This window comes from Muscardinus avellanarius (assembly GCF_963383645.1).
Source record: "Muscardinus avellanarius genome assembly, chromosome: 1".
NCBI lineage: Eukaryota > Metazoa > Chordata > Mammalia > Rodentia > Gliridae > Muscardinus > Muscardinus avellanarius.
This window is the reverse complement of record NC_137786.1, coordinates 234,449,174-234,475,793: the sequence shown is the minus strand read 5'-3', so window position 1 is coordinate 234,475,793 and position 26,620 is coordinate 234,449,174. Positions and strand designations below refer to the sequence as shown.

At 46.2% G+C, this 26,620-nt stretch overlaps 1 protein-coding gene across 4 annotated transcripts in view; it reads left to right on the top strand.

The window, feature by feature from the left end:
- Positions 1-298: 298 nt before the first annotated feature.
- The window catches only part of CHKA (choline kinase alpha), a gene marked incomplete at both ends in the record, with an annotated part of 47,006 nt that continues 20,684 nt past the window's right edge, over positions 299-26,620 (top strand). For 3 of the 4 annotated variants that reach the window (XM_080698244.1, XM_080698245.1, XM_080698243.1), the window contains 2 exons: positions 299-597; positions 15,927-16,038. In XM_080698244.1, the coding sequence (XP_080554370.1) occupies positions 299-597; positions 15,927-16,038 (411 nt within the window). Of the gene's footprint in view, positions 598-15,926; positions 16,039-26,222; positions 26,253-26,620 lie in introns of all 4 variants that reach the window. The other variant, XM_080698242.1, reaches the window with a different exon arrangement.

Sequence of the window (26,620 nt, the reverse complement as noted above, 5' to 3'; positions counted from 1 at the left end):
CCCGGGCCAGCACCCGCCGGGGGGGCGGCGCCGCAGCCAATGGGAGGGCGGCGTGGCGAGGGCGGCGGCGGTTGTGATGCGCCGAGGCGGCGCGCGGCGGCCAATCAGCGGCGAGCGCGGGGGCGGGCTGTGACGCGCGGCGCTCCTCGTGCGGCGCTGTATAGAGCGAGCGCCGCGGCCGGCGGACCCAGACGCCCGCTCGCCGCCGCCGCCGCCGCCGCCGCTCCCCCGCCGCCGCGCCCTGAGCCTCGCCCTCTCGCGCTGCGGCCGCCCGCGCCTGCTCGGCCGCCTGTCCGGCATGAAGACCAAGTTCTGCACCGGCGGCGAGGCGGAACCCTCGCCGCTCGGGCTGCTGCTGGGCTGCGGCGGCGGCGGCCCCGCGGCCCCGGCGTCCAGCGCGGGGCCGCCCCGCGACGCCGCCAGCGCCCTGGAGCCCAAGCCGCTGGCCGGCCGGCAGCCGCCGCCCCCGCCGCCGCCCGCGGCCGCCGAGCAGCCCGAGCCCCGCACGCGGCGCCGGGCCTACCTGTGGTGCCGGGAGTTCCTGCCCGGCGCCTGGCGGGGCCTCCGCGAGGACCAGTTCCACATCAGTGTCATCAGGTCGGTGCGGCCGGCGCGGGGAGAACAATACCGCCCAGGCGCGGACTGCGGCGGTAGTAGCGAAGCTCTAGCCGCCTCTCCGGAGTCCCTTTGCGGATCAGGGCCCTGAAGGAAGTTGAGACGTTGTGGCTGGGGTTTTTGTGTTTTTTTTTTAACTTGGGAACTTTTCCTCGTGATACCTCTAGTCCAAGATGTATTTCATTTCTCCTCCCCCCAAAAAAGAGTGGTGTGGCGGTAGCCCATCCTTCTGAGTCCGCTGAGACCTCATGTAGCTTTGTTACTAGACAAAGTTGGGAGGTGTGGCTCCGAAGCATAAGAGTAAGATAGAAATAGTTTCCTCTTTGTCGAAGCTTAAAAGCCTTTGACGTTAAAATTTAAGTTGCTAAAGTACACGTCTGCATTTTCACACTTGGCAGAAAAATATAGTTATGCCCTTCTGTGGCCACTGTGCTTGCCAAGGAGAAGCAGTTAACGTTGAGTATGAGTCCACTCGAACCTTCAGAAAGCCTGTCCATTCTTTCTGCTAGTTTTCTTTTCATTAGTTGATCAGGTTGAGCGCAGAGTGTCTGCAAACTGGCTGGCTGGCGGCCACTGATAATCCTCAAATCCAATTTTAGTCATTTGATTCCTTTTCTGTGTCCAGGGTCTTTCACCAGACCTGTTAATGCAGCAGAATTAACTCTTTTCGGACTTCCTCTTTGTCCTTCAGGTCCTTCTTACAGATATATATATATATATATTTTTTTTTTTGGTGGTACTGGGGTTCCTGGAAGCCCTTCTACCTCCAGGCTACACTCCCAGGCCTATTTTATATCTTTATTTGGAAACAGGGTCTCCTAAGCCAGCGCCCGTGGCTGGCTTCGAACCTGTGCGATCCTCCTGTCTCTGCCTCCCAAGCGTGGGGATTACAAGCGTGCGCCACCACGCCCGGCCTTACAGAAATATTTTTGAGCAAACAGTTAAAAAGCAGAGAGAAGACCAAAGATGTTTGGATCATTTCTTTCTTTCTTTTTTTGCAGTACCCAGGATGGAACCCAGGGCCATTCTACCTCTGAGCTACACCCTCAGCCCTATATTTTATTCTTTATTTTTGGAACAGGGTCTTACTGAGTTGCAAAGGGCCTCACTAAGTGGGTGAGGCTGGCACAGAACCGTGATCCTCTTGTTTCAGCCTCCCAATGCTGGGATTACAAGTGTGCGCCACCACGCCCAGTTGTTTGGATCATTTCTTTCTTTCTTTTTCTTTTTTTTTTTTCCTGGTCTGGGGATGGAAACCAGCATTAGACCTCTGAGCTACACCCCCTCCCTGCCCTATTTTTTAGTCTTTATTTTGAAACCTGGTCTCACTGAGTTGCAGAGGGCCTCACTAAGTAGCTGAGGCTGTCCGCGAACCGCGATCCTCTGGTCTCAGCCTCCCAAATGCTGGGATTACAAGCGTGCGCCACCATGCCCGGCTGTTTGGATCATTTCTGAATTTCTTTTTCTTTCCTTTTTTTTTTTTGTGTAATGGCACTGGGGATTGAACTCAGGGTCATTCTACCTCTGAGCTACACCCCCAGCCCTGTTTTATTTTTTATTTTGAAACGGGGAAGAGGGTGTCTCACTACGTTGCTGAGGCTAGGCTTGAACCAGTGATCCTCTTGTCTCAGCCTCCCAAGTATTTAGATTATAGGCATGCACCTATATGGCTTCATTCTTGAATTTATTTATTCCTTTTGGTACTGGGGATGGAACTTTTAGGGACATTCTACCTTCTAGCTACACTCTTAGTTCTATTTTTTTTTATTATTATTATTATTATTATTATTATTATTATTATTATTATTATTATTGTACTGGGAATGGAACCCAGGGGCCTTCTACCTCCGGGCTACACTCCCAGACCTCTTTTATATTTTATTTGGAAACAGGATCTCATAAACCAGCTGAGGCTAGCTTTGAACCTGCACAATCCTCCTGTCTCAGCCTCCCAAGTGCTGGGATTACAAGTGTGCACCACCACGCCCAGCAATTTTTTTATTTTATTTTGGAACAGGTTCTCACTAAGTTGTGGAGGGTTTACTAAGTTGCTGGGGCTGGCCACAAACGTGCGGTCATTCTTGTCTCAGCCTCCCAAGTGCTGGGATTACGAGTGGAGTGTGCATCACCAGGCCCGTCTACTCCTGAATGTCTGTCTTTCTTTCTATCTATCATCTATCTATCTATTTTTCAGTACTGGGATGGAACCCAGGGGCATTCTCCCTCCAAGCTATATCCCCAGCCCTATTTTTATTTATTTATTGTGGTACTGGGGGTAGAAAATGGAAGGTTTCTACCTCTGGGCTATACTCCCAGACCTATTTTATATTTTATTTGGAAACAGGGTCTCACTAAGTTGCTGTGAGAGCCTCACTAAGTTAGCTGAGGCTGGCTTCCAACCTGTACCTCCTGTCTCTGCCTCCCAAGTGCGGGGATTACAAGCTATTCTTTATTTTGAAACAAAATCTCACTGACTTGCAAAAGGCCTCATTAAGTAGCTGAGGCTGGTCGGGAACCAGATCCTCCCGTCTCAGCCTCCCAAATGTTGGGATTACAAGCCTGCACCACCACGCCTGGCTTCCTGAATTTCCTAATGGCATTTAAAAGTAAGAAAAGAAAAAAAATTTTCACTTTAAAATATAAATCTAATTAGGCCTGACAGTTCTCAACTAAAAGAGTGGTACAGTTTATTCTAGGCCGTTTATTTTTCTTTCTGTAAAATGGAGAACCTGTAGTTTATGGCTGTTCCACTTAGGCAGAGCCTGAACTGCCAGGTTCCAGGTGCCCCCTCTACCCCCGGGCCTTTGGATGTCCTGGCTCCGGCCCTGACACTTGGCCTTGGTTTCCCCGGGAGTGCCACTCCTCCGTTTTGCTCCAGCCAGTCACTAGGAAAGCATTGAGGATGCCTTGTGCCTCTTCTCTAGCCTTGGAAAACATGGCTTTCCTTTTGGAGGGCCTTTTAAAATAATATAGCTAGCCGGGCGTGGTGGCTCGCGCTTGTAATCCCAGGGCTTGGGAGGCTGAGAAAGAAGGATCGCACAGGTTCAAAGCCAGCCTCAGCTACTTAGTGAGACCCTGTTTCCAAATAAAGTTATAAATAGGTCTGGGAGTATAGCCTGGAGGTAGAAAAGCCCCTGGGTTCCACCCCCAGTACCACTCACACACAAAAAGTAGCTAATGTAATGCGGTATGTTTTGTCCCTCAGTCTTGTGTTTGGACTCTTCATCCTCCCAGAAACCCCTCCTCCACTGTGGTAAGGTCTCACCTAGGGAAGGTGAGACCCGCCTGCCCGTCTTAAGCTGCTGTAACAGGAGGAGGGTGGCAATTGGAGTTTCATACTCCTGCCCAGTCCATTCTATAGCCCGTTGCTAGGTATTTCTCAAATACCATTTGTTACTCCTGTGGCTTCCTGTAACGGGAATAAAATCTAGTCTTGTTTTCAGGTCTCAGCTTGGGCTCCGGTCTACTTTTTTAGGGGGTTCTTTTTGTTATTGTTTTAAAATCACCCCTTCCCCCACGAATCGCGGTGTCTAACTTGGAGCTAGTCCACTAGACCCTGCGTTTCTGAATGAGCTTTGTGTTTTCAGTTACCAGGTCTTTCTTTGCTCCTACCCTCTGCCTGGCAGCGTGCCTCTGGTGTCTGCTTTTAAAATTCCTTGTTCAAGGCCTAACTCAGAACCAGGCAGAATAATTTTTTTCCTATTTATATTTTTTCCCTGCCATGTCATACATACAGGTCTTAACATAGGAGCATTTAACATGTTTGTGTGTTTATTCATCCCATACTGATGTTTAGGTTCAGCTCCCACAGGCATTTTATGTTTATCTTTGATTTTGTATTTGTGGTCCTGGGGAACAAGCCCAGAAGCACCCTACCACTGAACTCCAAGTGCCACCGCACCTGGCTTCGTGTTCATCTTCATATCTTCAGCGCTAGAATAGTGTCTGGAGCCCAGAAGTCATTGTATTTGTTGTAGAAATCGTTAGTTTTAGCCTCAGTTGACCCCTTTACTGTGTAGTAAAAAGGGTCCTTGTCATCAGACTCTTAGTTACCTGAGTCCTTCCAACCGTGAGAGGTATTTTGGATTTTTTTTTGTGTGTGTGTAGTACTGGGGATGGAACCCAGGGGCATTCTACCTCTAAGCTATATCCCAGCCCTATTTTTTATTCTTTCTTTTTAAACAGGGTCTCACTGAGTTGCAAAGGGCCCCACTAAGTAGCTGAGGCTGTCTGCGAACTGCCATCTTCCTGGTTCAGCCTCCCGAATGCTGGGATTACAAGTGTGCACCACCACCCCCTGCTCCAACTATGAGAGGTATAAGGAATCATAAAAATTATTGTCAGTGAACTAACCATGTATCTCTCCTGCCGAGATACCACTTTTTTTGTGTGTGTGCTGGTACTGGGGATGGAACCCAGGGGCATTCTACCTCTGAGTGACACCCCTAGCCCTATTTTTTCTTCTTTATTTTGAAACAGGATCTCACTGAATTGCAGAGGGCCTCACTAAGCAGCTCAGGCTGTCCTCCAACTGTGAGCTTCCTGTCTCAGCCTCGCAAATGCGCCCCTCACAGTTTTTTTTGGCGGCACTGGAGAAATACTGGAGATACCCAGGTGCATTCTACCTCTGAGCTATACCCCCATCCCTACTTTTTTTGTGGGTGCCTGGCAGTGACCCCCAGGGGCATTTGACCTCCGAGCTACACCCCCTGCCCTATTTTTTTTATTTTGAAACAGGGTCTCACTAAGTTGCAGAGGGCCTCGCTAAGTAGCTGAGGATGTCTGCAAACTGTGATCCTCCAGTCTCAGCCTCCGAAAGCTGGGATTACAAGTGTGGGTCACCACGCCCAGCTTCTAGCCCTACTTTTTTTTTTTTTTTTTCTTTTGCTGGTCTGGGGATGGAACCCAGGGGCATTTGACCTCCAAACTATATCCCCTGCCCTATCTTTTTGTTCTTTATTTTGAAACTGGGCCTAAGTAGCTGAGGCTGTCCGCGAACCGCGATCCTCCTGTCACAGCCTCCCGAATGCTGGGATGACGAGCATTAACTTTGCTCCCTGTGGTTGTCCCTCTCTCCATGCAGGGGATCAAACCCAGAGCCTTCCACATGCCAGGCAGGTGTTCTATGCATTGAGCAATAGTGCCAGCCCCTTCTTCTGTTCATCAGATGAGGGGTTGTTATCATCATTGCTTATTGGTAAAGAGTCAGTCATTTGTGAAATGAGTTGCAAATCTTGGAGAAAATGTAAGATTTCATAAAGGTGCAGTATTTTATGAATTCTAATAAAAAATTGGAAACATTTCCAAAGTTTCACTAATATCTGTTGCTGTATTATAATCGCCAGGTTCAAAGCCAGCTTTGCTGGCTTAAGAGACTCTGTTTTAAAAAAAAATAGCTCAGTACAAAAATAGCTCTCGGAGTGTAGAACGGTTTCCAGGACCACCCCCCCCCCAAAAAAAAAAAATGGGTCTCCCTAGCCGGGCGTGGTGGCGCACGCTTGTAATCCCAGCATTCGGGAGGCTGAGACCTGGAGGATCGCGGTTCGCGGACAGCCTCAGCTACTTAGTGAGGCCCTCTGCAACTCAGTGAGACCCGGTTTCAAAATAAAGAATAAAAAAATAGGGCAGGGGGTGTAGCTCGGAGGTCGAATGCCCCTGGGTTCCATCCCCAGACCCGCAAAAAAAAAAAGAAAGAAAAAAAGAAAAAAGGGTCTCACTGAGTTGCAGGGGCCTAATTACGTAGCTGAGGCTGGCTTCCAACCACAGTTCTCCTGTTTCAGCCTCCCAAATGCTGGGATTACAAGTGTGTGCCACCACACCTGGCTTCTTGAGATATTTTTTTTGCAAAATCAGTAAATGTCAAATAAGGAGTGAGTTGTGTTTTATGATGTCATAAAATTTTGGGAGGAAACACCAAAATTTCCTACTTTATTTGCTTAAGTGTAACTGCATAGATGTATTTATAAGAACAATTTTTAGTTTCATTTTTTAAGATAAAATATTAGCATACTTTACTGGTTACTATGAAAATTTGGTTCCTTGGATGGGTGACTTCCTTTCGCATCCTTTTTCCTACTCATTTTGGTGAAGGGTGTGCTAGGCATTGAACCCGGGCCTTCTGGATCATGAGCTACTGCCGAGCCCAGCGAGCAGTCATGCATACATATATGTGTCTTTGCTTTCAGCCTTGTCTCTTGGCTTGTCGCCCCTAGAATTGCACCCCTCTTCTGGTTTTCCCTCTAGTGACCTAACCGCTTCAGGACTGCATCGTCCTTTCCCTGCTCAGGGGTAGCCCTTATCTTTTAGCTCTCCACTGTGAGATTATAATTATTTCTGTGGGATAGAGTTGAAAACATTGATGCCTTTTCTAGGTGTAAATGATCAGCCCACATCACCAGCTCAGAGGCTCTCTTTGTACACTGTATTAATGTGTAGTTAAAATTCTTCTACAAAATTATTAACTTACAGAGCTGGGCGTGGTGGTGCACACTTGTAATCCCAGTGCTTGGGAGACTGAGACAGGAGGATCACACAAGTTTAAAGCTAGTATCAGCTACTTAGGCTCTCCGCAACTTAGCGAGACCTTGTTTCCAAATAAGAATATAAAGTAGGTCTGGGAGTGTACCTGGAGGTAGAAAGCCCTAGGTTCTATCTCTATTACCCCCCCCCCCAACAAATTTTATTTTTTGTGGGTCTGGGGATGTTACCCAGGGGCATTCAACCTCCGAGCTACATCCCCAGCCCTATTTTTTATTCTTTATTTTGAGACAGGGTCTCACTAAGTTGCAGAGGGCCTCACTAAGTAGCTGAGGCTGTCCGCGAACCTCGATCCTCTGGTCTCAGCCTCCCGAATGTTGGGATTACAATCGTGCGCCACCACACCTGGCTTATTTTTAATTTAAAATTTTAATTTTAATTTTTTGTGGTACTGGAGATGGAACCCAGAGGCATTCTACCTCTGAGCTACACCCCCAGCCCTATTTTATAATATTCTTTACTTTGAAACCGGGTCTCACTGAGTTGCAAGGGGCCTCACTAAGTAGCTGAGGCTGGCCAGGATCCTCCTGTCAGCCTCTCAAATGCTGGGACCACCATGCCCGGCTCCTTTTTATTTGTTATTTAGTTAATTAATCAGTTCATTTATTGGTGCTGGGGATGGAGCCCAGGGACATCCTAACTTGGAGCTATACCCACAACCCTTTTTTTTCCTTTAATTTTGAAACAGTCTCACTAAGTTGTAGAGACTGGCTGTGAACCTGCGAGCCTCCTGTCTCACCTCCCAAGTCCTTGAATGACAAGTGTGCGCCACCACGCCTGCTCCTTTTTATTTTTGATCATGGAATCAGAGTGTTGCTAGGTTAGTGAGCGTCTCTCTCCATTGCTGGGTCTGTGGTCCTCCTTTCTCAGCCTTCCAAGTCCTGGAATTATCGAGGGTGTCGCCATGCCTGGATTTGTGTGGGCATGTTTTAAAGTGGCTCATATGATGCCGAGTAGATAACCACATTTGCAAAGCTGTTTACCTTTACTCTTGGTGGAGTTTGACGACATGGGTTCAAATTCTATTCCTTTTTATGCACGTAGTAAACTTGCAGTCTACATGAGTAAGCAAACTGGTATAATAATTTTTATTTGTTTAATTATTTAATTTTTCAGAATTGGGGATGGAACCCAGGGGCATTTCGACCTCCAAGCTACACCCCCTGCTCTATTTTTTTTTTTTTTTTTAAATAGGGTCTCACTAATTTGCAGAGGGCCTCACTAAGTAGCCGAGGCTGTCCGCAAACCACGATCCTCCGGTCTCAGCCTCCCGAATGCTGGGGTGACAAGCGTGCGCCACCACGCCCGGCTTTGTATATAATATTTTAGCTAACCCGATGAAAGTGTTCGCTGTTCGGCGAGGTGGGCAGAGGCTGGAAGGGTTTGTGAAGCTGCCTTTGTTGGACGCGTGTGCTCCAGAACCAGGGTGACATCTGGATGGGGAGAGACTGATGAGCTGTGCTGCGCTGTCCTGTTTGAAGGACTGTGAGGGCGACGAGATGGATAGTTTTTACAGTTGCCAAGGCCACAGCCACCTTCTTTTTTTCTGTTTCACATGAGTGGGTTTTATTATCTGTTGCAGGTATTGTTTGCACCGCTGGTCTCCCAGGTGAAGGATGGTTGCTGCCCTAGTACTGAGCTAACCTGTGCCTTGGTCCCATGCTTGTAAATCCCAGTACTTGGGAGGCAGAGACAGGAGGGTCACAGGTTAAAAAGAAAAAGGAAGCCGGGCGTGGTGGCACATTCAGGAGGTGGAGACCGGACGATCACATTTCGGGGACAGCCTCAGCTACTTAGCGAGGCGCTTCGCAACCCCCAAAAAGAGACTAAAAAATAGGGCTGGGTGTATAGTTTGGAGGTACAATGCCCCTGGGTTCCATCTCTGGTACCACCAAAAAAGAAAAATAAATAAATAGATAATAGGTCTAGAAGCTCAGGTAGAACACCCCTGGATTCATTTATCAGCCCCCCCACACACACACACACACACACACACACACACACACACACACACACACACACGTTTAAACAGGAAATCCAGGGTGAAAAGCAGGCCTGGGATATCTGCTAGGTGAGTAGAAGAAGGAAGTTTGTAGGAGAGGTTCAGTTAGGTAGAGCCAAGCAGACGTGGTGCTGCATGCCGGTCACTTGTACTATTTGACAAGGCTAGCCTCAGCAACTAAGCCCCTTAGCAATTTAGTGAGAATATGTTAAAATAACAACAACATAGTAGTAAAACAGGGCTGGGAATGTAGCTCAGAGGTAAAATGCCTCCCAGGTTTAATCTGTAGCACCAAAAAATAAAAAAAAAGCTTGTGTCCAATTCACAGAAAATTATTTTTTCCTCTGTGTATATCCACTTCTTAATACTGTGTGTGTGTGTGTGTGTATAGTACTGGTGGGGATTGAACCCAGAGGTATTCTACCTTCAAACTATACTCCCAGCCCTAAGTATTTTTTTTTTTTTGAAACAGGGTCTCACTAAGTTGTGAGCCTCACTAATATGCTGAGGCTGGCTTTGAACCTGCGGAATCCTCCTGTTTTAGCCTCCCAAGTACTGGGATTACAAGCGAGCGCCACCACGCCTGGCCTTATTCTTTGTTTTGAAATAGAGTCTCATTAAGTTGTTGTAGGCTTCACTGAGTGGCTAAGGCTGGCCTCGAACTTGCCATCCTCCTGTCTTAGCCTCCCAAGTACTTGGATTACAAGCAAGTACTGCTCCTGGCTCACTTAATACTTAATAGATCACTTTTTTCCCTTTGCACTTAAAGGAACACTATGTTAGAGATAATTGTGTTTGGATATATATAGCTTTTATTCACTCATTCTTTTTTCCAACCATTGGGGATGGAACCCAGGGCCTTACACATGCTCGGCACATGCCCTCTCACTGACCTATACCCTGAGACCCTGCAGTAATTTTTCAACCTGAAAGTATTTCGTTACATTTGTTAATTCTGTATATATTGTAGAATTCTACTTGTTCTCAATAGCAATTTAATGCCTTCAAGCCAGGCGTGGTGCTGCACGCTTATAATCCCTGCGCATGGGAGGCTGAGACAGGAGGATCGCACAGGTTCAAAGCCAGCCTCAGCTACTTAGTGAGGCTCTCAGCAACCTAGTGAGACCCTGTTTCCAAATAAAATATAAAATGGGTCTGGGAGTATAGCCCGGAGGTAGAAAGCCTCTGGGTTCCACCCCCAGTACCACCAAAAACAAACAAACAAACAAATAATGCCTTCAAAAATTCTATTTTGAAGCTGGGCGTGGTAGTGCATACTTGTAATCCCAGCACTTGGGAGGCTGAGACAGGAGGAATGCTAGTTCAAGATCAGATTTAGCAAGTTAGTAAAGCTCTTAGCAACCTACTGAGACCCTGTTTCAAAATGAAAAAACAGTTCTGGGGGTGTAGCCTAGAGGTGTTAGAAGGCCCCTGTGTTCCATCCAGAGTACCCCCTCCTAAAATTTTTTTTTTTTGTGTGTGTGTAGTACTGGGGTTCCACTCCCAGCCCGAAATCTATTTTAAACCAGGCTTGTAGGCCAGGCCTGAAATCCCAGTACTTAGGGAGGCTGAGGAAGGAGGACCACAAATTTCAGGCCAGCCTAAGTAACTTAGTGGGACCCTGTCTCAAAAGGGTCTAGGGATGTAATGCTCAGTGGTAGAACATCCCTGGGTTAGTCTCAAGTACCATCCCCCCAAAAAGTTTTTTTTAAAATTTTGCCATATCATCAGGTTTTCATTGATTAAAAAACCTGGTGTGGCAGCATATACCTGTCATCCCAGTTCTTAAGAGGCTAAGACGGGAGAATCCCAGGTTTAAGGATGGCCTCCGTAAGTTAGGTTCTTTGCAATTTAGTGAGAACTTGTTTCTCACTAAAAAAGGGGTGGTGGTGTAGCTTGGAGGTAGAATGACACTGGGTTCATTCTCTAGTACCAAAAAATAAGCCAATCAAAACTGGGTATGGGCTGGAAGTAGTGGCACACACTTGTAATCCCAGCATTCCGGAGGCTGAGACCGGAGGATCGCGGTTTGTGGACAGCCACTACTTAGTGAGGCCCTCTGCAACTCAGTGAGACCCGGTTTCAAAATAAAAGAATAAAAGATAGGGCAGGGGCTGTAGCTTGGAGGTGGAATGCCCCTGGGTTCCATCCCCAGACCCTCAAACAAACAAACAAAACATAAAAAGGCTAAAAATAGGGCTGGGGGTATAGCTCAAAGGTAGAATGTCCTTAGGTTCCGTCCCCAGTACCGCCAAAAAAAATCCACAACTGAGTATGGTGGCACATGCCTTTGATCCCAGTGATTGGGAGGGGGAGGCTAGACAGGAAGACCACAGGTTTGACCAGTCTCAGCAACTTAATGGGACCCTGCTTTCAAATAAAAAATAAAACAAAACAGGGAGCCGGGCGTGGTGGCGCACTCTTGTAATCCCAGCATTTGGGAGGCTGAGGCACGAGGATCTTGGTTCACGGCCAGCCTCAGCTACTTAGTGAGGCCCTCTGCAACTCAGTGAGACTCTGTGTCAAAATAAAGAATACAAAAAAAAAAAAAAAAATAGGGCTGGGGCATAGCTCAGAGGTAGGATGCCCCTAGGAACAGCCCGGGGTTCAATCCTTAATATCACAAATAATTAAATTTAAGATACTAGCATTTGAAGCTGTCTCAGTGCTGCAGTGTAGCCGGGCGTGGTGGCGCACACTTGTGATCCTAGCATTTGGGAGACTGAGACAGGAGGATGTGGGTTCGCGGTCAGCCTCAGCTACTTAGGCCTCCGCAACTTAGACCCTGTTTCAAAATAAAGAATAAAATAGGGCTGGGGGTGAAGCTTGGAGGTAGAATGCCCCTGGGTTCCATCCCTAGTACTGCAAACAAAACAACCCCCCAAAAAACGCAGTGTGTATCCTCTGCCATAAGTGGTGCAGGAGAACGCACGTTCGTAGTTTGGATTTTAAAATTTTGCTTGAAGCCGGGCGTGGTGGCGCACGCTTGTAATCCCCGCACTTGGGAGGCTGAGACAGGAGGATCGCACAGCTTCGAAGCCAGCCTCGGCTACTTAGTGAGGCGCTCGGCAACTTAGTGAGACCCTGTTTCCAAATAAAATATAAAATGGGTCTGGGAGTATAGCCCGGAGGTAGAAAGCCTCTGGGTTCCACCCCCAGTACCACCAAAAAAAAAAAAATAATAATAATAAATAAATGAAAATGTGCTTGAATATCTGGTGCTTTCTATATTTAATTATGACTACTTACACTACTGTAAAGCTCCTGTGCAAGATGATACAAAGTTTGTGTCTTGACCTTTGGAATCTTGGGGTGCATACCTGGGATCTTTGACAAGTCGCGGGGTATCTCGGACCCTTGTGTTACCCACAGCAGGTCTGTGGCCGCCTCCCCACTACGTGCTTGTCCCCGTGTGCTGTTCAGCCCCCTGGTCCCTGGCTTTGTCTAGGTAGTTTGTCTAGGCTCACTGTTGCCAGGGACTTAACTCGCTCACTTTGACGTCTTTCATGCTGGGCTTTTTCAGTAAAACCTGCGGAGCAGCAGAGAGTGCAGGGAGCACCGTCGGTGAAGGGTTCCGGGCTGTGAGCTTGGTGGTGGCAAGTCCAGCCTCCGTTCTGCGTGGAGCATGGGGACGAGCTGAATCAAGTCGCTCGGTTCCGAACAGTAGTTCATCTGTTTGCTCTCGCATTTATTTGACTGAACTTTCACGACTATGTGACAGGAAGAAAAACGAGGGCTTTTAACTCTAATATAATGCCTGTCCTGTTGCTTGGTAGCCACGAGCCCGTGTTGGCCAGGACTGAACTTGAGGGTGGGATTCTGATAAGCCCTGGAAGAGGTGCCACCCTGAGGCTGGCAGTGTGCAGGGCACTGCGGGCCCTCCTCCTGCTGCCTGGAGCCAGGAGCCTGCCCTCGCTGTTCTCTTGATCTTTGTAACCAGAGTAGCAGCTTGTGCCCTGGGAAGATAGGCCCTTACTCTTGCTGCAGTCATTCCTAGACACCCAGGACTTGTGGGTGGTTTTTTAGTTTTTGTTTTCTGGTACTGGAATGGAAGGCAGAATGCCTCTTGGTTAACCCCCAGCAACCCCCCACCACATGTATACAATTCAGTGTTTCTTAGTGTATTTACAGCCGTCAGCATAGTCTGTTTCTATCAATTCAGAAACCCTGCCGCCTCTCGTACCTCCTACTCCACCACTTGCCTCCCACCTCAAGCTCCTGGCAACCAGTCAGTACACTTGCTTTTTTTTCTTTTTCTTTTTCTTTCCTTTCCTTTCTTTTCTTTTTTCTTTTTTCTTTTTAGTGGTACTGAATGGAACCCAGGAACATTCTACCTCCGAGCTACACCCCCAGCCCTAGATTTTTTCTTTATTTTGAAACAGGGTCTCACTAAGTTGCTGAGGTTGGCCATGAGCCTGCCACCCTCTCTCTCAACGTCCCAAGTACTAGGATTACGGCGTGCACCACCACGCCTGCTAAATTGACTCTGGTTTCCAGTGCACAGCGCAGCAGTGTTATGCACACTGTTATGCAGTCGCCACCACCTCCAGAAGGCGTCCAGCTTCTCAGGCGGAGCGCTGCCCCAGCAAACACTAGCTCCCTTCTCCCCAGCAACCTTAATCTTTGAAATTCATCAGCCCATTCCTCATCTGTTTCCAGTTATTTTTTTAACTTTTAAAAATAAAAACATTTATTTTATTTATTTATTTTTTTGTGGTACTGGGGTTCCTGGAAACCCTTCTACCTCTGGGCTACACTCCCAGAGACCTACTTTTTATATTTCTTTTTGGAAACAGGGTCTCTTAAGCCAGCGAGGCTGGCTTTGAACCTGCGCGATCCTCCTGTCTCTGCCTCCCAAGCGTGCGCCACCACGCCCGGCAAAAACATTTATTTTTAAAATGTATGATAGACCTCAGAAACATGTGGAGACAATTTCTGGTCACTTACATCTTTTCAATTCTAAGTCAATAAAAAATAGCTCCATGAATTTCCATTGGAACCATTACTAGGAGGTTTTACTCAACTGAACATTCTTTACTGTGGGAATATCAGTTTCCTGGATTTCTAGTGGAAACCTGGCGTAGGTGAAAGCCCAGCCCTTTGGCTTCCAGTTATTTTGTATGTGTTTTCTGGAATAAAGCATATGTCCTTTTGGTCTACAGCCCTGCCAATACCTTGATTTTAGCCATGTAAAACCTATTTTCAGACTTCTAAACTCCAGAAGTGCAAGATTGGAGTTTTGTGTTGAGTTTCTGTCTCAGGGTCTTATGTCCGAGCAGAATTTTCTCAAAGGCAAGGACTGGAATGTTTGGTTTCATGTTACTCTTGCTTCTGCCATAGTGCTAGGAAAGACTAAGATGTAGGGGCTCGACGGGCGCGGTGGCTCACACTTGTCGTCCCTGCGCTTGGGAGGCTGAGACAGGAGGATCGTGCAGGCTTGAAGCCAGCCTCAGCTTCTTAATGAGGCTCTCAGCTGCTTAGTGAGACCGTTTCCAAAGAAAGTATAAAATAGGTCTGGGAGTGTAGCCCGGAGGTGGAAAAGCCGCTGGGTTCCATCCTAGTACCACCACACACAAAAGGTGCAGAGGCTCTGAAGTCGGCTGTATAGTTGAAGTGTCTCATCTTTAATTACTGGTCCTATAGGGTTTTGTATTCTCTATTCATCACTGGAACTGGACTATGTATCTGATCATTTCTAGCCCAGACATATGTGCTCCAAGGCGATTACTTTGCTGCTTAAATGACCCTTTAACTTGCCTGTGGCCCTGGGAGTCACACTTGAATCCTGTTTTATTGGAAAACACCAATAAATAACCAGTTAATATTGCAAGTTGTTGTTTTTTGCAGGTCTGGGATGGAACCCAGGGGCATTCGACCTCCAAGCCACACCCCTGCTCTAGTTTTTATTCTTTATTTTGAAACAGGGTCTCACTGAGGTGCAGAGGGCCTCACTAAGTAGCTGAGGCTGTCTGCAAACCGTGATCCTCCTGTCTCAGCCTCTGAAGTGCTGGGATGACAAGCGTGCCCACCACGCCCAGCTTGCATGTTGTTTTTTTATTTTTTATTTTTTGTGGTCCTGGGGATGGAACCTAGGGGCATTCTACTTCTGAGCTACACCCCAGCCCTATTTTTTTTTTTTTTTTACATTATTTTGAAACAGGATCTCACTGAGTTGCAGAGGGCCTCACTAAGTAGCTGGGGCTGTCCGTGAACCCTGATCCTCCTGTCTCAGCCTCCCAAATGCTGGGATTACAAGCGTGCGCCACCACATCCTGCTTTTTGCAGGGTGTGTGTGTGTGTGTGTGTGTGTGTGTGTGTGTGTAAGCGTGGTACTGGGGATGGAACCCAGGGGCATTCTATACCTCCAAGCTGGACCCATCCTTATTTTTTATCCTTTGGTTTGAAACAGAGTCTCACTGAGTTGCAAAGGGCCTCACTAAGTAGCTGAGGCTGTCTGCGAACCGCGATCCTCCCAAATGCTGGCATTACAAGCGTATGCCACCACACCTGGTTTATTGCAAGTTTTTTGAAATCAGTTGAAGGATTTTAGTTGACTTGGAAAGGGCAGGTCGGGGATCACGTGTTGAATGGAGTAGATTGAGCCTTACCCCAAGACTTGAGCGGGGGATATAATGGTGCTCTCGGATTACACCTAGATTTCAGATGAGAACAATACTTGTGTAAACTAGACTTCCTGTCTGTGTTTATCTGAGTAGAGCAACTTAGTTTCCCCTCACAATACAAATGCTTGTTGTCCTTTGCTTTCTGGCAGAGGTGGCCTCAGTAACATGCTGTTCCAGTGCTCCCTCCCTGACACCGTGGCCACTGTTGGCGATGAGCCTCGGAAGGTGCTCCTGCGACTGTACGGGGCAATTTTGCAGATGGTGAGTTCAGGGGTCTGTGGGAGGGGTCTGTTGGTGCTTTTAATCCTCTTTTTAAGATAACTGGGAGGAGAGTCTGAGGACTTAAGTATATTGTAGATGTTTAAATATATTGCTTTTATCTTAACTGATCTACACAACTTGGTATATTATTTACGTTCTAAGGTAACTCTTGTTTTTACCTGCTGTTTATTACTCAAACACGTATTATTAGTTTTATATCTATAGAAGATAAAATATTGGTTTAATCTTTACAGTGTTTGGTAATTCTTAGATTTTTACACTGAAGTTTTCAGCTCAGAATTACATTTGTAAAATCGAATGCAGAGAAGGTATTGTTTTCATAGCATAATCAAAAATACTTCATCCCATAGGTCTGTACAATTATTTATAAAATATTTTAGAGAAGCTGGGCGTGGTGGCGCACGCTTGTAATCCCAGTACTTGGGAGGCTGAGACAGGAGGATCATGGTTCGTGGACAGCCTCAGTTACTTAGTGAGGCTCCCCACAACTTAGTGAGACCTTGTTTCAAAATAAAGAATAAAAATAGGGCTGGGGGAGCTGGAGGTGTAGGTTAGAGGTAGAATGCTCGTAGGTTCCATCCATAGGACCAGGGGGGAAAATTTTTTTTTTAGGGAATAGTTCAATTAACAGTAATCTTAGTGCAACTAATTTATTAACTATTCTGTGAGATTTCTTTAAAACTTTGAATTTGTTAGACTTAAAATCTTTCTAAATTTTTATATTAGTCAATTTTAATTTTCAATTAAGTACCTTATTTGTCTTATCAACTGTGGGATCTTTTTTTTTTTTTTCCATTTCACTGACCACACAGAAAGCATGTTAGGTTGATGTATTTCTGTGGTAGGATTTTGATCTTTAGAACAGTCTATATCATCTCAACCTAAAAGTAAGTCATGAACATATCTATGATATTTGATTATGTCTGGAAGTATTAAAGTTAAATAGTTAAAATCTATAATCTAGATTTAATTTGTTTAAAAATTGCCACAGTGTGAATGACTCTTCACCGGATAATTTCCCTTAATTGTGGCTAAGATAAAAACACACTGGGCACAGGCTGGCATGTGTGGAGGTGAATAGCTGCTCCACCACTTGCATGTTGCTGAACACATATGAGGCCGCTCCCAGGATAAGATGCATAGCTGGCATACAGCGAGGGCACAGTTGCTGCTAACTTAAAACACGGACTTTATGCTGGGCGTAGTGGCGCAGGCCTATAATCCCAGTATTTGGGAGGCTGAGACAGGAAGATCACAGGTTTTGAGGCCAGCCTCAGCTACTTAGTGAGACCCTTAGCAACTTAGTGAGATCTTGTTTCAAAATAAAAAGGTTTTGGAGTTGAGCTTGAAGGTAGGATGCCCTTGGGTTCAATCTCCAGTACCCCAAATAACAAAAGCTGACCCTCTACTGAAAATACTTAAGCAGAAAGATTCTAGTATTCACCATGCAGAATTCTTTAAGCCGGGCGTGGTGGCGCACGCTTGTAATCCCAGCATTCGGGAGGCTGAGACCGGAGGATCGTGGTTCGCAGACAGCCTCAGCTACTTAGTGAGGCCCTCTGCAACTTAGTGAGACCCGGTTTCAAAATAAAGAATAAAAAATAGGGCAGGGGGTGTAGCTCGGAGGTAAAATGCCCCTGGGTTCCATCCCAGGCCCGCAAGAAAAAAAAAAAAAATTCTTTAAGTTATTAATCAAATTTCAGTTAAAATTTTAAGGCACAATTCTTGAAATAATTGATGTCCTTTTGCCACTTTTAATGAAATTAAAAGCATTTTTTGAGGACTATTTACAATCTGTAAGTATTAAGTGTCTGTTCTCTGCATTTTGCATTTAAGCAGTGCTCTAAAATACTTGAGTAAATAGCTGCTGCAATTGCCTGTGATATGACTTGTTGAAGTCTAATTGGTGAGACTTTAATTTTCATTCATAACTTAGAACTTTAAATGTGCACAGCGTTCTCTTCCACGTGTAGACGGAAGCGCGTGGAAGTGCCTGGCTCAGGAGCAGCAGCCTGGGTGGAAGTCCCAGGGCGGCCAGCTCGCCTGCCCGCCGCACTCCAGATGTGGCAGAGGACTGACCAGCTCAATTTCAGATCCCATGGAATTTTAAGGAAGTCGTAACAGGGTCATGCTGAGGTGGACGTTCCTGTGGCCGGCAGCCCACGCTAGAATGCAGTGCTCTGAAAGCCGCCGTAAGCCAGCCCCAGTCAAGATCCACTCTCACTTACTATTTCATCCCTTTTGGATCTCTAGCAGTCTGGAAGTGTATTACATTATAGTAGTTAAAACAGGAATGTGTGGATATAAATTTGTTTGAATAGAATTCTATGTTCTTAGTTATTTTTACAGAAAAAATTATTAGGTAACTCAGAAGAATAAATAGGAAAATAGTTAAAGCTACTTCAAGTAGAATTAACTCTTACCAAACTAATAGGATGGAGTCTGTTTTATAGCCGTTACAGTGGAGGGCATTCCACCTGAGGAGTCAGTGACCTTTATTCAGGCAGAGTTGGGCTCCACCCTGCGGCTGGTGCTGAGGAGAGTGGAGGCGAGCCTGCAGGCCCCCGGGGAAAGCGCGGCCAGTGGTCTCTAAGGAGACGCACCCCGCTGCCTGACGCTTGGCTTCCTACACAGTAAGCTCCTTTTTGTTGGAGAAAACTCCTCTTGTGCTGTGATCGCCCATTTGTTGAGTCTGAGTTCAAGTACACTTAATTTGGGTGAAGCTTAATTTTAGTAAAACCACGAAACTTATACCCTCAACTTGAAACAGTTTTGATTGTCAGACTCCATAGAGTCTAGCACAGCAGGGAGATGGTTGCCAGCTGAGAGTCTTAGTATTAATGACCGTGGTAGCCTTGGTCATTGGGGATACCGTGACCACATGAGGACGGAAACCACATTCAGGGACTCTTGAGGAGACGGCTGTGGTAGTAGGAGAGCTGGAATTGAGAGGAAGAAGCCAGGCACAACGAAGCTGGCTTCCACGGCGCTGTGCCAGGAATTTCACCATGACTTGGATTCCTTCTCAAAGACTTTCAAGTCAGTTTTTTTGTTTGTTTTTGTTTTTTTGTGGTACTGGGAATGGAACCCGGGGGCTTTCTACCTCCAGGCTTCACCCCCAGACCTATTAGATTTATTTTGAAACAGAGTCTCACTAAGCCGCCGAGAGCCTCTAAGTAGCTGAGGCTGGCTTTGAACCTGTGCGATCCACCTGTCTCAGCCTCCCAAGTACTGGTGTGCGCCACCACGCCTGGCTTGTCAGGTTTTAAATCGGTTTTTTTCCTGTGCCATGCGTGCAGTCAAATTGCTGTGACCTTTCTTGTTTTTTGTTTTTCTTCTCAGTACTGGAGATGGAACCCAGGGGCAGTCTACCTACGAGCTAGACCCCTACAGCTCTATTTTTCATTTTTGATTTTGAAACCGGGTCTTGCAAAGTTGGGAAGAGCGGCTGGCTGTAAACCTGCAGTCTTTTTGTCTCAGCCTCTCAAGTACTGAGATTACAAGCATGCACCACCGTGCCCAGCTGCTGTGACTTTTTTATGATAGGTTAAAACTATCATGAAAGGAGCTATTTATGATCTACAATGATATCTTTTTTCTTATCACAACAAAAATTGCCAGAGTTGATAATAAGTGACAGAATCTTTGATGAAGAGATGTGGCTAAGTAAATGGAGAGCCCTAATAGAGTCCCATCACGTGGACTGGAGTCAATTAAAACAGTACAACTCAGATTTTGCTTCCCTTTCTTTTAACTCCGCCTGCGGGAGCGCACACAGGCGTGCGTGCGTGCGTGTGCCCGTCCCAGCGCCACGGCGGCGCCCTCGCAGCCTTTCGGAGGGCCGGCTCCTGCGTCCTTGAGAACCGTAATTGAAGGCCGCTGTGCAGAATGAGAGCCCGTGTATTTTCTCAGAATATTTTTTGTTTTGCTTAATTATATGATAGTCTGGTTTAGTTTGGTAGTCCCTTCTTTCTTTTTCCCCTTCCTGGTTTTAAGCTTTTGAACTTTTTACCTCTATGAAAGTCAAATATTAAGTGGAAATATTTCTCCTAGTTCTTGATGAGCAATGAGTTATTGGTAAGTGACTTGGTTCACAATAAGTAGATGCTTTCAGTTTTCTCGTATTTTTTCTCTTAGTGTTGCGAGATGTCTGGTTTCCTTTATTTCCATAGTGGCAGTGAAATGACTGCTCTTTGGTGCAGTTCTCCTCAGGGTTAAGTACCAGAAAGCCCAGGTAAACCTTCTGATTGGGTTATGGCTCACAGTTGTGTACCACAAACATCTGTCTCTTCCAGCCCTAATTTTATATAAGATGAGACATAAGCAAACTTCCTCACTGTGTCGTGAAGGTTTTGTTTAGGGCTTAAATTAGAGGGACCTTCTGAAAAGACCTGTGGGTCCTTTTGAAAATATGATCAAGACATACAGCTATGTATTATTTATAGGTAATTATTAAACATTAAAATACTGGCTTGAGCCGGGTGTGGTGGCGCACACTTGTCATCCCAGCATTCGGGAGGCTGAGACCGGAGGATAGAGTTCGCGGACAGCCTCTGCTACTTAGTGAGGCCCTCTGCAACTTAGTGACACCCTGTTTCAAAATAAAGAATAAAAAATAGGGCAGAGGGTGTAGCTTGGAGGTTGAATGCCCCTAGGCTCCATCCCCAGACCCACAAAAAACAAAAAAACTGGTTTGACCTCAGTACATACCACGATATTTAGTGTCTGTTTATGGAGACTAGCTTTAACTTTAGTGAGGAGGAGACTGTTTTCATTAGCTACATAGATGATGAACACCGAACTCCACGGTAAAGCTGCCCTGAACTAAATGCAGGCTAGTTTAATGGAAGCTTTGAGAAGTAGAAGTTCAGCCTTTGCCATCGTGGAAAGAGATGTAAGTGCTAGTAGGAGAGAGCTTAACAATAAACTCGCTCTAAATATAACTTGATTTTTTTCCTTTCTGATACTGGGAAGGAACATGCACTCTGCACCGTCCAGTAGCAAGCAGCCTTTTCAGAGAAGCAAGTTTGGCTGATTACAGATAACCAGTTTGCTTATTTATCATGAATTGTGGAAGACACAAATGTCAGTACGTATTGTTCATTCCATGTAAACCTGTGCCGGTTGGCGGAAGTCTCAGAGGAGAGCTTTGTCCTCCCTGTCAGGACAGTGAGTGTGCTAAGCCAGACCCTTCTGTGCATGGACATGGATGGAGAGACTGGCCTCCCGTTAAGAACGGGCGCACAGGCGCCAGCGCTCACGGCACAGCAGAAATCTCTCCTGAATGTTGTCTGGAAACGTCTGTTTGTTTTTTAAGTATAAGAAAGCTAATATTAGTGCTTGTTTGAGTACTAACCTTAATACAATTAAAGGCATCAAGGCACAACGCAGATATGCATTAGTAGTTCAGAAGAGTAAACTTCAGGACACTGTCCTTTTTGATCCAGAACCAAAATGTCCTCTTGCCTGTTTTCTCTTTACTCCAGCTTAATTAAAAATGAAACACAACAAAGCCAGGCGTGGTGGTGCATGCCTGTAATCCCAGTACTTGGGAGGCTGAGACAGGAGGATCACAGGTTGAAGGCCAGCCTTAACATTTTGGTGAGGCCCTCAGCAACTTAGTGAAACCTTGTTCCAAAATAAAAATAAAATAGGGTTGGGGTGTAGCTCAGAGATAGAATGACTCTGGGTTCAATCCCCAGTACCAAAAAAAAAAAAAAAAAAAGAAAAGGAAAAAAACAATGGAACAGCTCTGAGAAATGGATGGATTGCTTAAAAATATTTCTGAAGCTGGGCGTGGTGGCGCGCGCTTGTAATCCCAGTACTTGGGAGGCTGAGACAGGAGGATCGCACGTTCATGGCCAGCCTCAGCCACTTAGTGAGGCCCTCTGTAACTCAGACCCTGTTTCAAAATAAAAACTATGACTCGGGGTGTAGCTTAGAGGTAGAATGCCCCTGAGTTCAATCCCTAGTAATGCAAAAAAAACAAAAAACCTGTGTTAAACTAAGGTCACACTCACTGTGCAGAAACACAACTGCTGAGATTCCGTGACGGAAGCAGTTTCTGGTGACTGAACGCTGTAAGCTCTTTTTCTTATGTTAGGCTCATTATGAGTTGTTTTGTTTACTCTGCTTTAAAAGCTTCCCCCTGTACTTGAATACGGTGTAATTATATCCGTTTCCAAGGTAGTCAAGACTTTCCTCGCAGAAGTAAAACTTTTTTCCCATGGTATATATCCATTTGGTGTAACCTAGTATTTCTTAGCTGTCAAATTGCTGCCCGCAGTCCTTCCATACCTGCTTTGGTGCCTTCTTTTGATAACTAAATACGCCACAGACCACCGTGTCTAATTTTGACATATTCAAAGTGTCCTTGTCTTGCTGGTCTTAAATGTTTGGGATTCATAGCATGAAGCCAATGCAGATTTCTGGTCTGGAACGATGGCTTGGCTGCGGCCGCCCCTCTGGGAAGGGACGTCTTGTTGGGTGGAGCGAGGGCGCTGGGTAATGTACCACCTTAGCTGTATGTGCATGTGTTCTCTGCTGCAGGCTTGTCCATGCGATCGTGCCTGGAGCACTCTGTTTCCAGGTGACAGACACGATTCACGGTATAGTATGAGACCTCTGAAGTTGTCGGAGCATTCTCTACAGCTTTAATTTCTTTCTTTTAGTTCTTGGATTCAAGAAATGCTTTTTAAAAAGAAAACTGTAATGTTTGTTAAGTAGCACCAGCTACAGTTGTGCTGTGCTTACAGAGGCACAGTGACTAAGATTGCAGAAATTACTAAATATTGGTATAGCACTTTGTTTTTTGGGTTTTGTTCTTTTTTGTCCAAGGCAAATCAAATCCCTTTCTTCTGTTTCCTCAGTAGAAAATGACAAACATTTACACATTTTAGAAATTTGTCAGGTTAAACTTGAGGGTTTAATTGCAGTTTTTATGTTCTTCCGTCATCCACTGGACACTAAGGATGGACACACACACGTTTGACACTCGTACCTGGCTTGCGCGCCCGCTTCCTGGCTCGTGCCACCTGGGGCCTCTCAGAAGCTCTAGTTTCTTATCCATGTCCATCAGGCCACCTAGATTCGGAATGTCCAGGAAGAGCAAGTCGTCGTAGCATGTTCGTGGGATGCTGGGAAAGACTATAGAGCATACCGTAAAATATTAGACATCTGACCGAGACAGGCGGGTCACAAATTCGCAGCTAGCCTCAGCAGTTTAGCGAGACCCTCTGCAATGTAGTGAGGTCCTGTTTCAAAGAATAAAATAGGAGCTGAGTATGGTGAGACATGCTTGTAATCTCTGTCCTTGAGAGACTGAGACAAGATCGCAGGTTCAGGACAGCCTCAGTAAGTTGTGAGACTCTCATCAACCTAGTGAGACTGTGTTTCAAAATTAAAATAAAAGCCGGGCATAGTGGCTCACGCTTGTAATCCCAGCATTTGGGAGGCTGAGACAGGAGGATCACAGTTGGCAGCCAGCTTCAGCTACTTAGTGAGGCCCTCTGCAACTCAGCGAGACCCTGTTAAAAGTAAAGAATAAAAAATAGGGTTGGGGGTGTGTCTCAGGCAGAATGCCCCTGGGTTCCATCTCCAGTACTATAAAAAATAAAAAATAACTAGCTAGCTCAGCAATTTAGCGCACATGAAATCACAGCTGTTGAGGTTGAGGTAGGAGGGTAGTGAATTCGGGTCCTATCTCAAGATAAAAATAAGGGGTCCAGTATGCTTGTTAAATCCTAGTATTTGGGCCGGGCGTGGTGGCGCATGCTTGTAATCCCGTCTGGGGAAGTGGAGACAGGAGGATCATGCAGTTCAAAGCCAGCCTTAAGAGACCCTGTTTCCAAATAAAATATAAAAAACAGGTCTGGGAGTATAGCCCAGAGGTAGAAGGGTTCCACCCCCAGTACCACCACCAAAAAAAAAAAAAAAATCCTAGTTATTTGGAGGCCGAGACAGGAGGACTGCAGGTTTTAAGCCAGCCTCAGCAATTTAGTGAGGTCCTCTGCAACTTAGCAAGATCCTTTTTCAGGACAAAAAAAAAGGCTAGGGGTGTAACTTGAGAGGCAGAATGTTCCTGGGCTCAACCTCCAGTACCCCCCAAATAAATAAGGCTTGGGGATACAGCTTAATGGTAGAGCACCCCCCGGGTTCAGTCCCCAGTTCTTCCAAAAGAAAGAAAAGACCAGCCTCAGCGATTTAGGAAAGACCTTGTTTAAAAATAAAAATGAAAGAGCCAGGTGTGGTGGTGCGTGTTTGTAATCCTAGTACTTGAGAGCTGGGGCAGGAAGATCTCAGGGTCAAGAACAGCCTCACCAAGTAGAGGAAATAACATCCAGCTGGGGGTATAACTTGGAGGTGGAATGCCTCTGGGTTCAATTCCCAGTAAAACACACACACACACACACACACACACACACACACACACACACACACACACTAAAATAAAATAAAAAATGGCTGGGGATTAGATGTAGCTCAGAGGTAGAATGCCCCTGAGTTCAATCCTCAGTACCAAAAATAATCTTTTTTCATTTATAGCGGGGTTGTGGTTTAGTGGTAAAGCGTCAGTTTAGCATTGTGTGCATATACACAGGTGCATGCGTGCACACACACACACACACATTTTAGTTTTATAACTTAGAAAATTACTAATTGCAAGTTAGAGGAACATTTGTAGTCATGCTAAATATTTGTACCCAAAACTTCTTTCAAATGCCCGCCTCATATAAATTTGTACCACTGAAGTAAAATCCCACAGATTCCAGAATATATTTTACTTTCCACCATCCTAGAGAAGCCGCCTCCTGGCAAAGCGAGTCGGCCTGTGCTCGGCTCGCCTCAGGGCGCTTTCTTTCGCGTCCGTGCCCGGCCGCTGGTTTGGTGTTGTTCCGGGCCGTAGGGACCCTGGGCATTCTGTGCTGAGGAAACAGAACACGGGGCTGGGCGCTGCAGAAGTCCATCTGCCTCCGCAGTGGTGCTCCTGGGGTAAGTCACTCGCGGCCGGGTGGCGTGGGCGGCGGCGGGCACTTGGGGTTGACCTTCACTTCGGTGCCCATACGTTAAAAAAGGCGTGGGCTTCGAGCTTTGTAACACACTGTAAAGAGCCTTTGAACCTCAGATGAAGTGACTTGCTTTTGCGAGCACCATTGGATAGGAGAAGGACTTCTGGTAGCTAAATAACCCCTGAACTGTATCTCCCTCAGAAGATACAGTTTGAGCAATAACAGCATAGGAATAACTAGTCACGTAGAGTTTTGTGCAGGTCAAATCCCGTTACGAATTTTAGTAGGATATCCAAATTCCTTATTTTTCCTAAAGCCTTTCCTACAAAGCATTCGTGTGTAATACGGCTGATTTTTTGTGGTCGTTTCTAGGATTTTTTAGTGGGCATTTCATTCCCTTCAGTTGGCCCTAACACCGCAGTGCCAGGAGATGTCTGGGACTCGGCTGCGGCAGGTGGCCCGCCTCACGGTGCCCGCTGCCGCCTGGGCTCCGCGGCGCGTGTGGCGTGGCAGGGCCGGAGCATTCACGTAGTCGTGCCACGCAGAGTGGCGCTCGCTCCGCCTCGGCTGGGTGCTTTGGGAAGGCGCGCCCGTGAGAGGTGGAGCCCTCTCCCGCTCACGAGGGGCCCACGGCCTGACTGCAGCTGCAGCTTGGAGCTAAGCAAGGGATGAAACCTCCGTCACAGCGAAGCAGCCCTCTCTAGGGCCTCGCCGCTCCATCCACTGCGCCTTCAGCAGGCGCCCGATGATATTTGTAGTATTTTGACTTTTATAACTTTTATCGTAACGGGATTTAACCTGTAACATCTTTTTATCAGATAAATGCAAATTATACAAATGAAATTATCATATATCCCCATTGTACACTCTGTACTTTGTACCAAATGTATGTTAAAGATATTAGTGAGTATGTGTAAGTGCAAGCAGTTAGAAGCCTTTTCAGATGGTTTTATGAACGTGGATGTTTGTTTGCTTTACTTTTATACTGAATAAGATAAACATATACATATACTGCTTATACAAAACATGCATAAAGTATCTGGAATGTCACTTCAGTGCCTGATGGGTGAGTGATGGGTGAGTGGACGCTGCCAGAGTAGCTGGTGTTGCTTAACGTGGCATTTTTTCCTGTCATACTTTTCACCCTCGGTACAGGTATTTTTGATAAAGCTGTGGAATGAAAAGGTATGTTTTCATGGGATGCCCAAGAATGTGTTACCTTAAATTCTTCTGAAGAGGTTTCCTTTACAGGATTCCTCTTGAGTCTGGCTTAAGCAGACTACTTGTAACAAATAACATTTGTAGAGGCCACAGTTGAGTGTAAGGTTTCAGCGCGACCCTCAGGTTGGCTTTAGTCCACGGCCCCCTGTGGAAGGCAGAGCGAGGGTCTTGAGCGCTGGGCTGGGCGGGGGTCGCTTTGAGTACACACCATCTGTGCTGTGTGGGCAGAGAACAGCCTCATAGCTTCTTCTGGTAGTTGATGATCTAGTGTGTTACTGTTACAACCTGGTTACCCATAATTTGCAATTTCATTGAGGAAAGTGATATTAAAG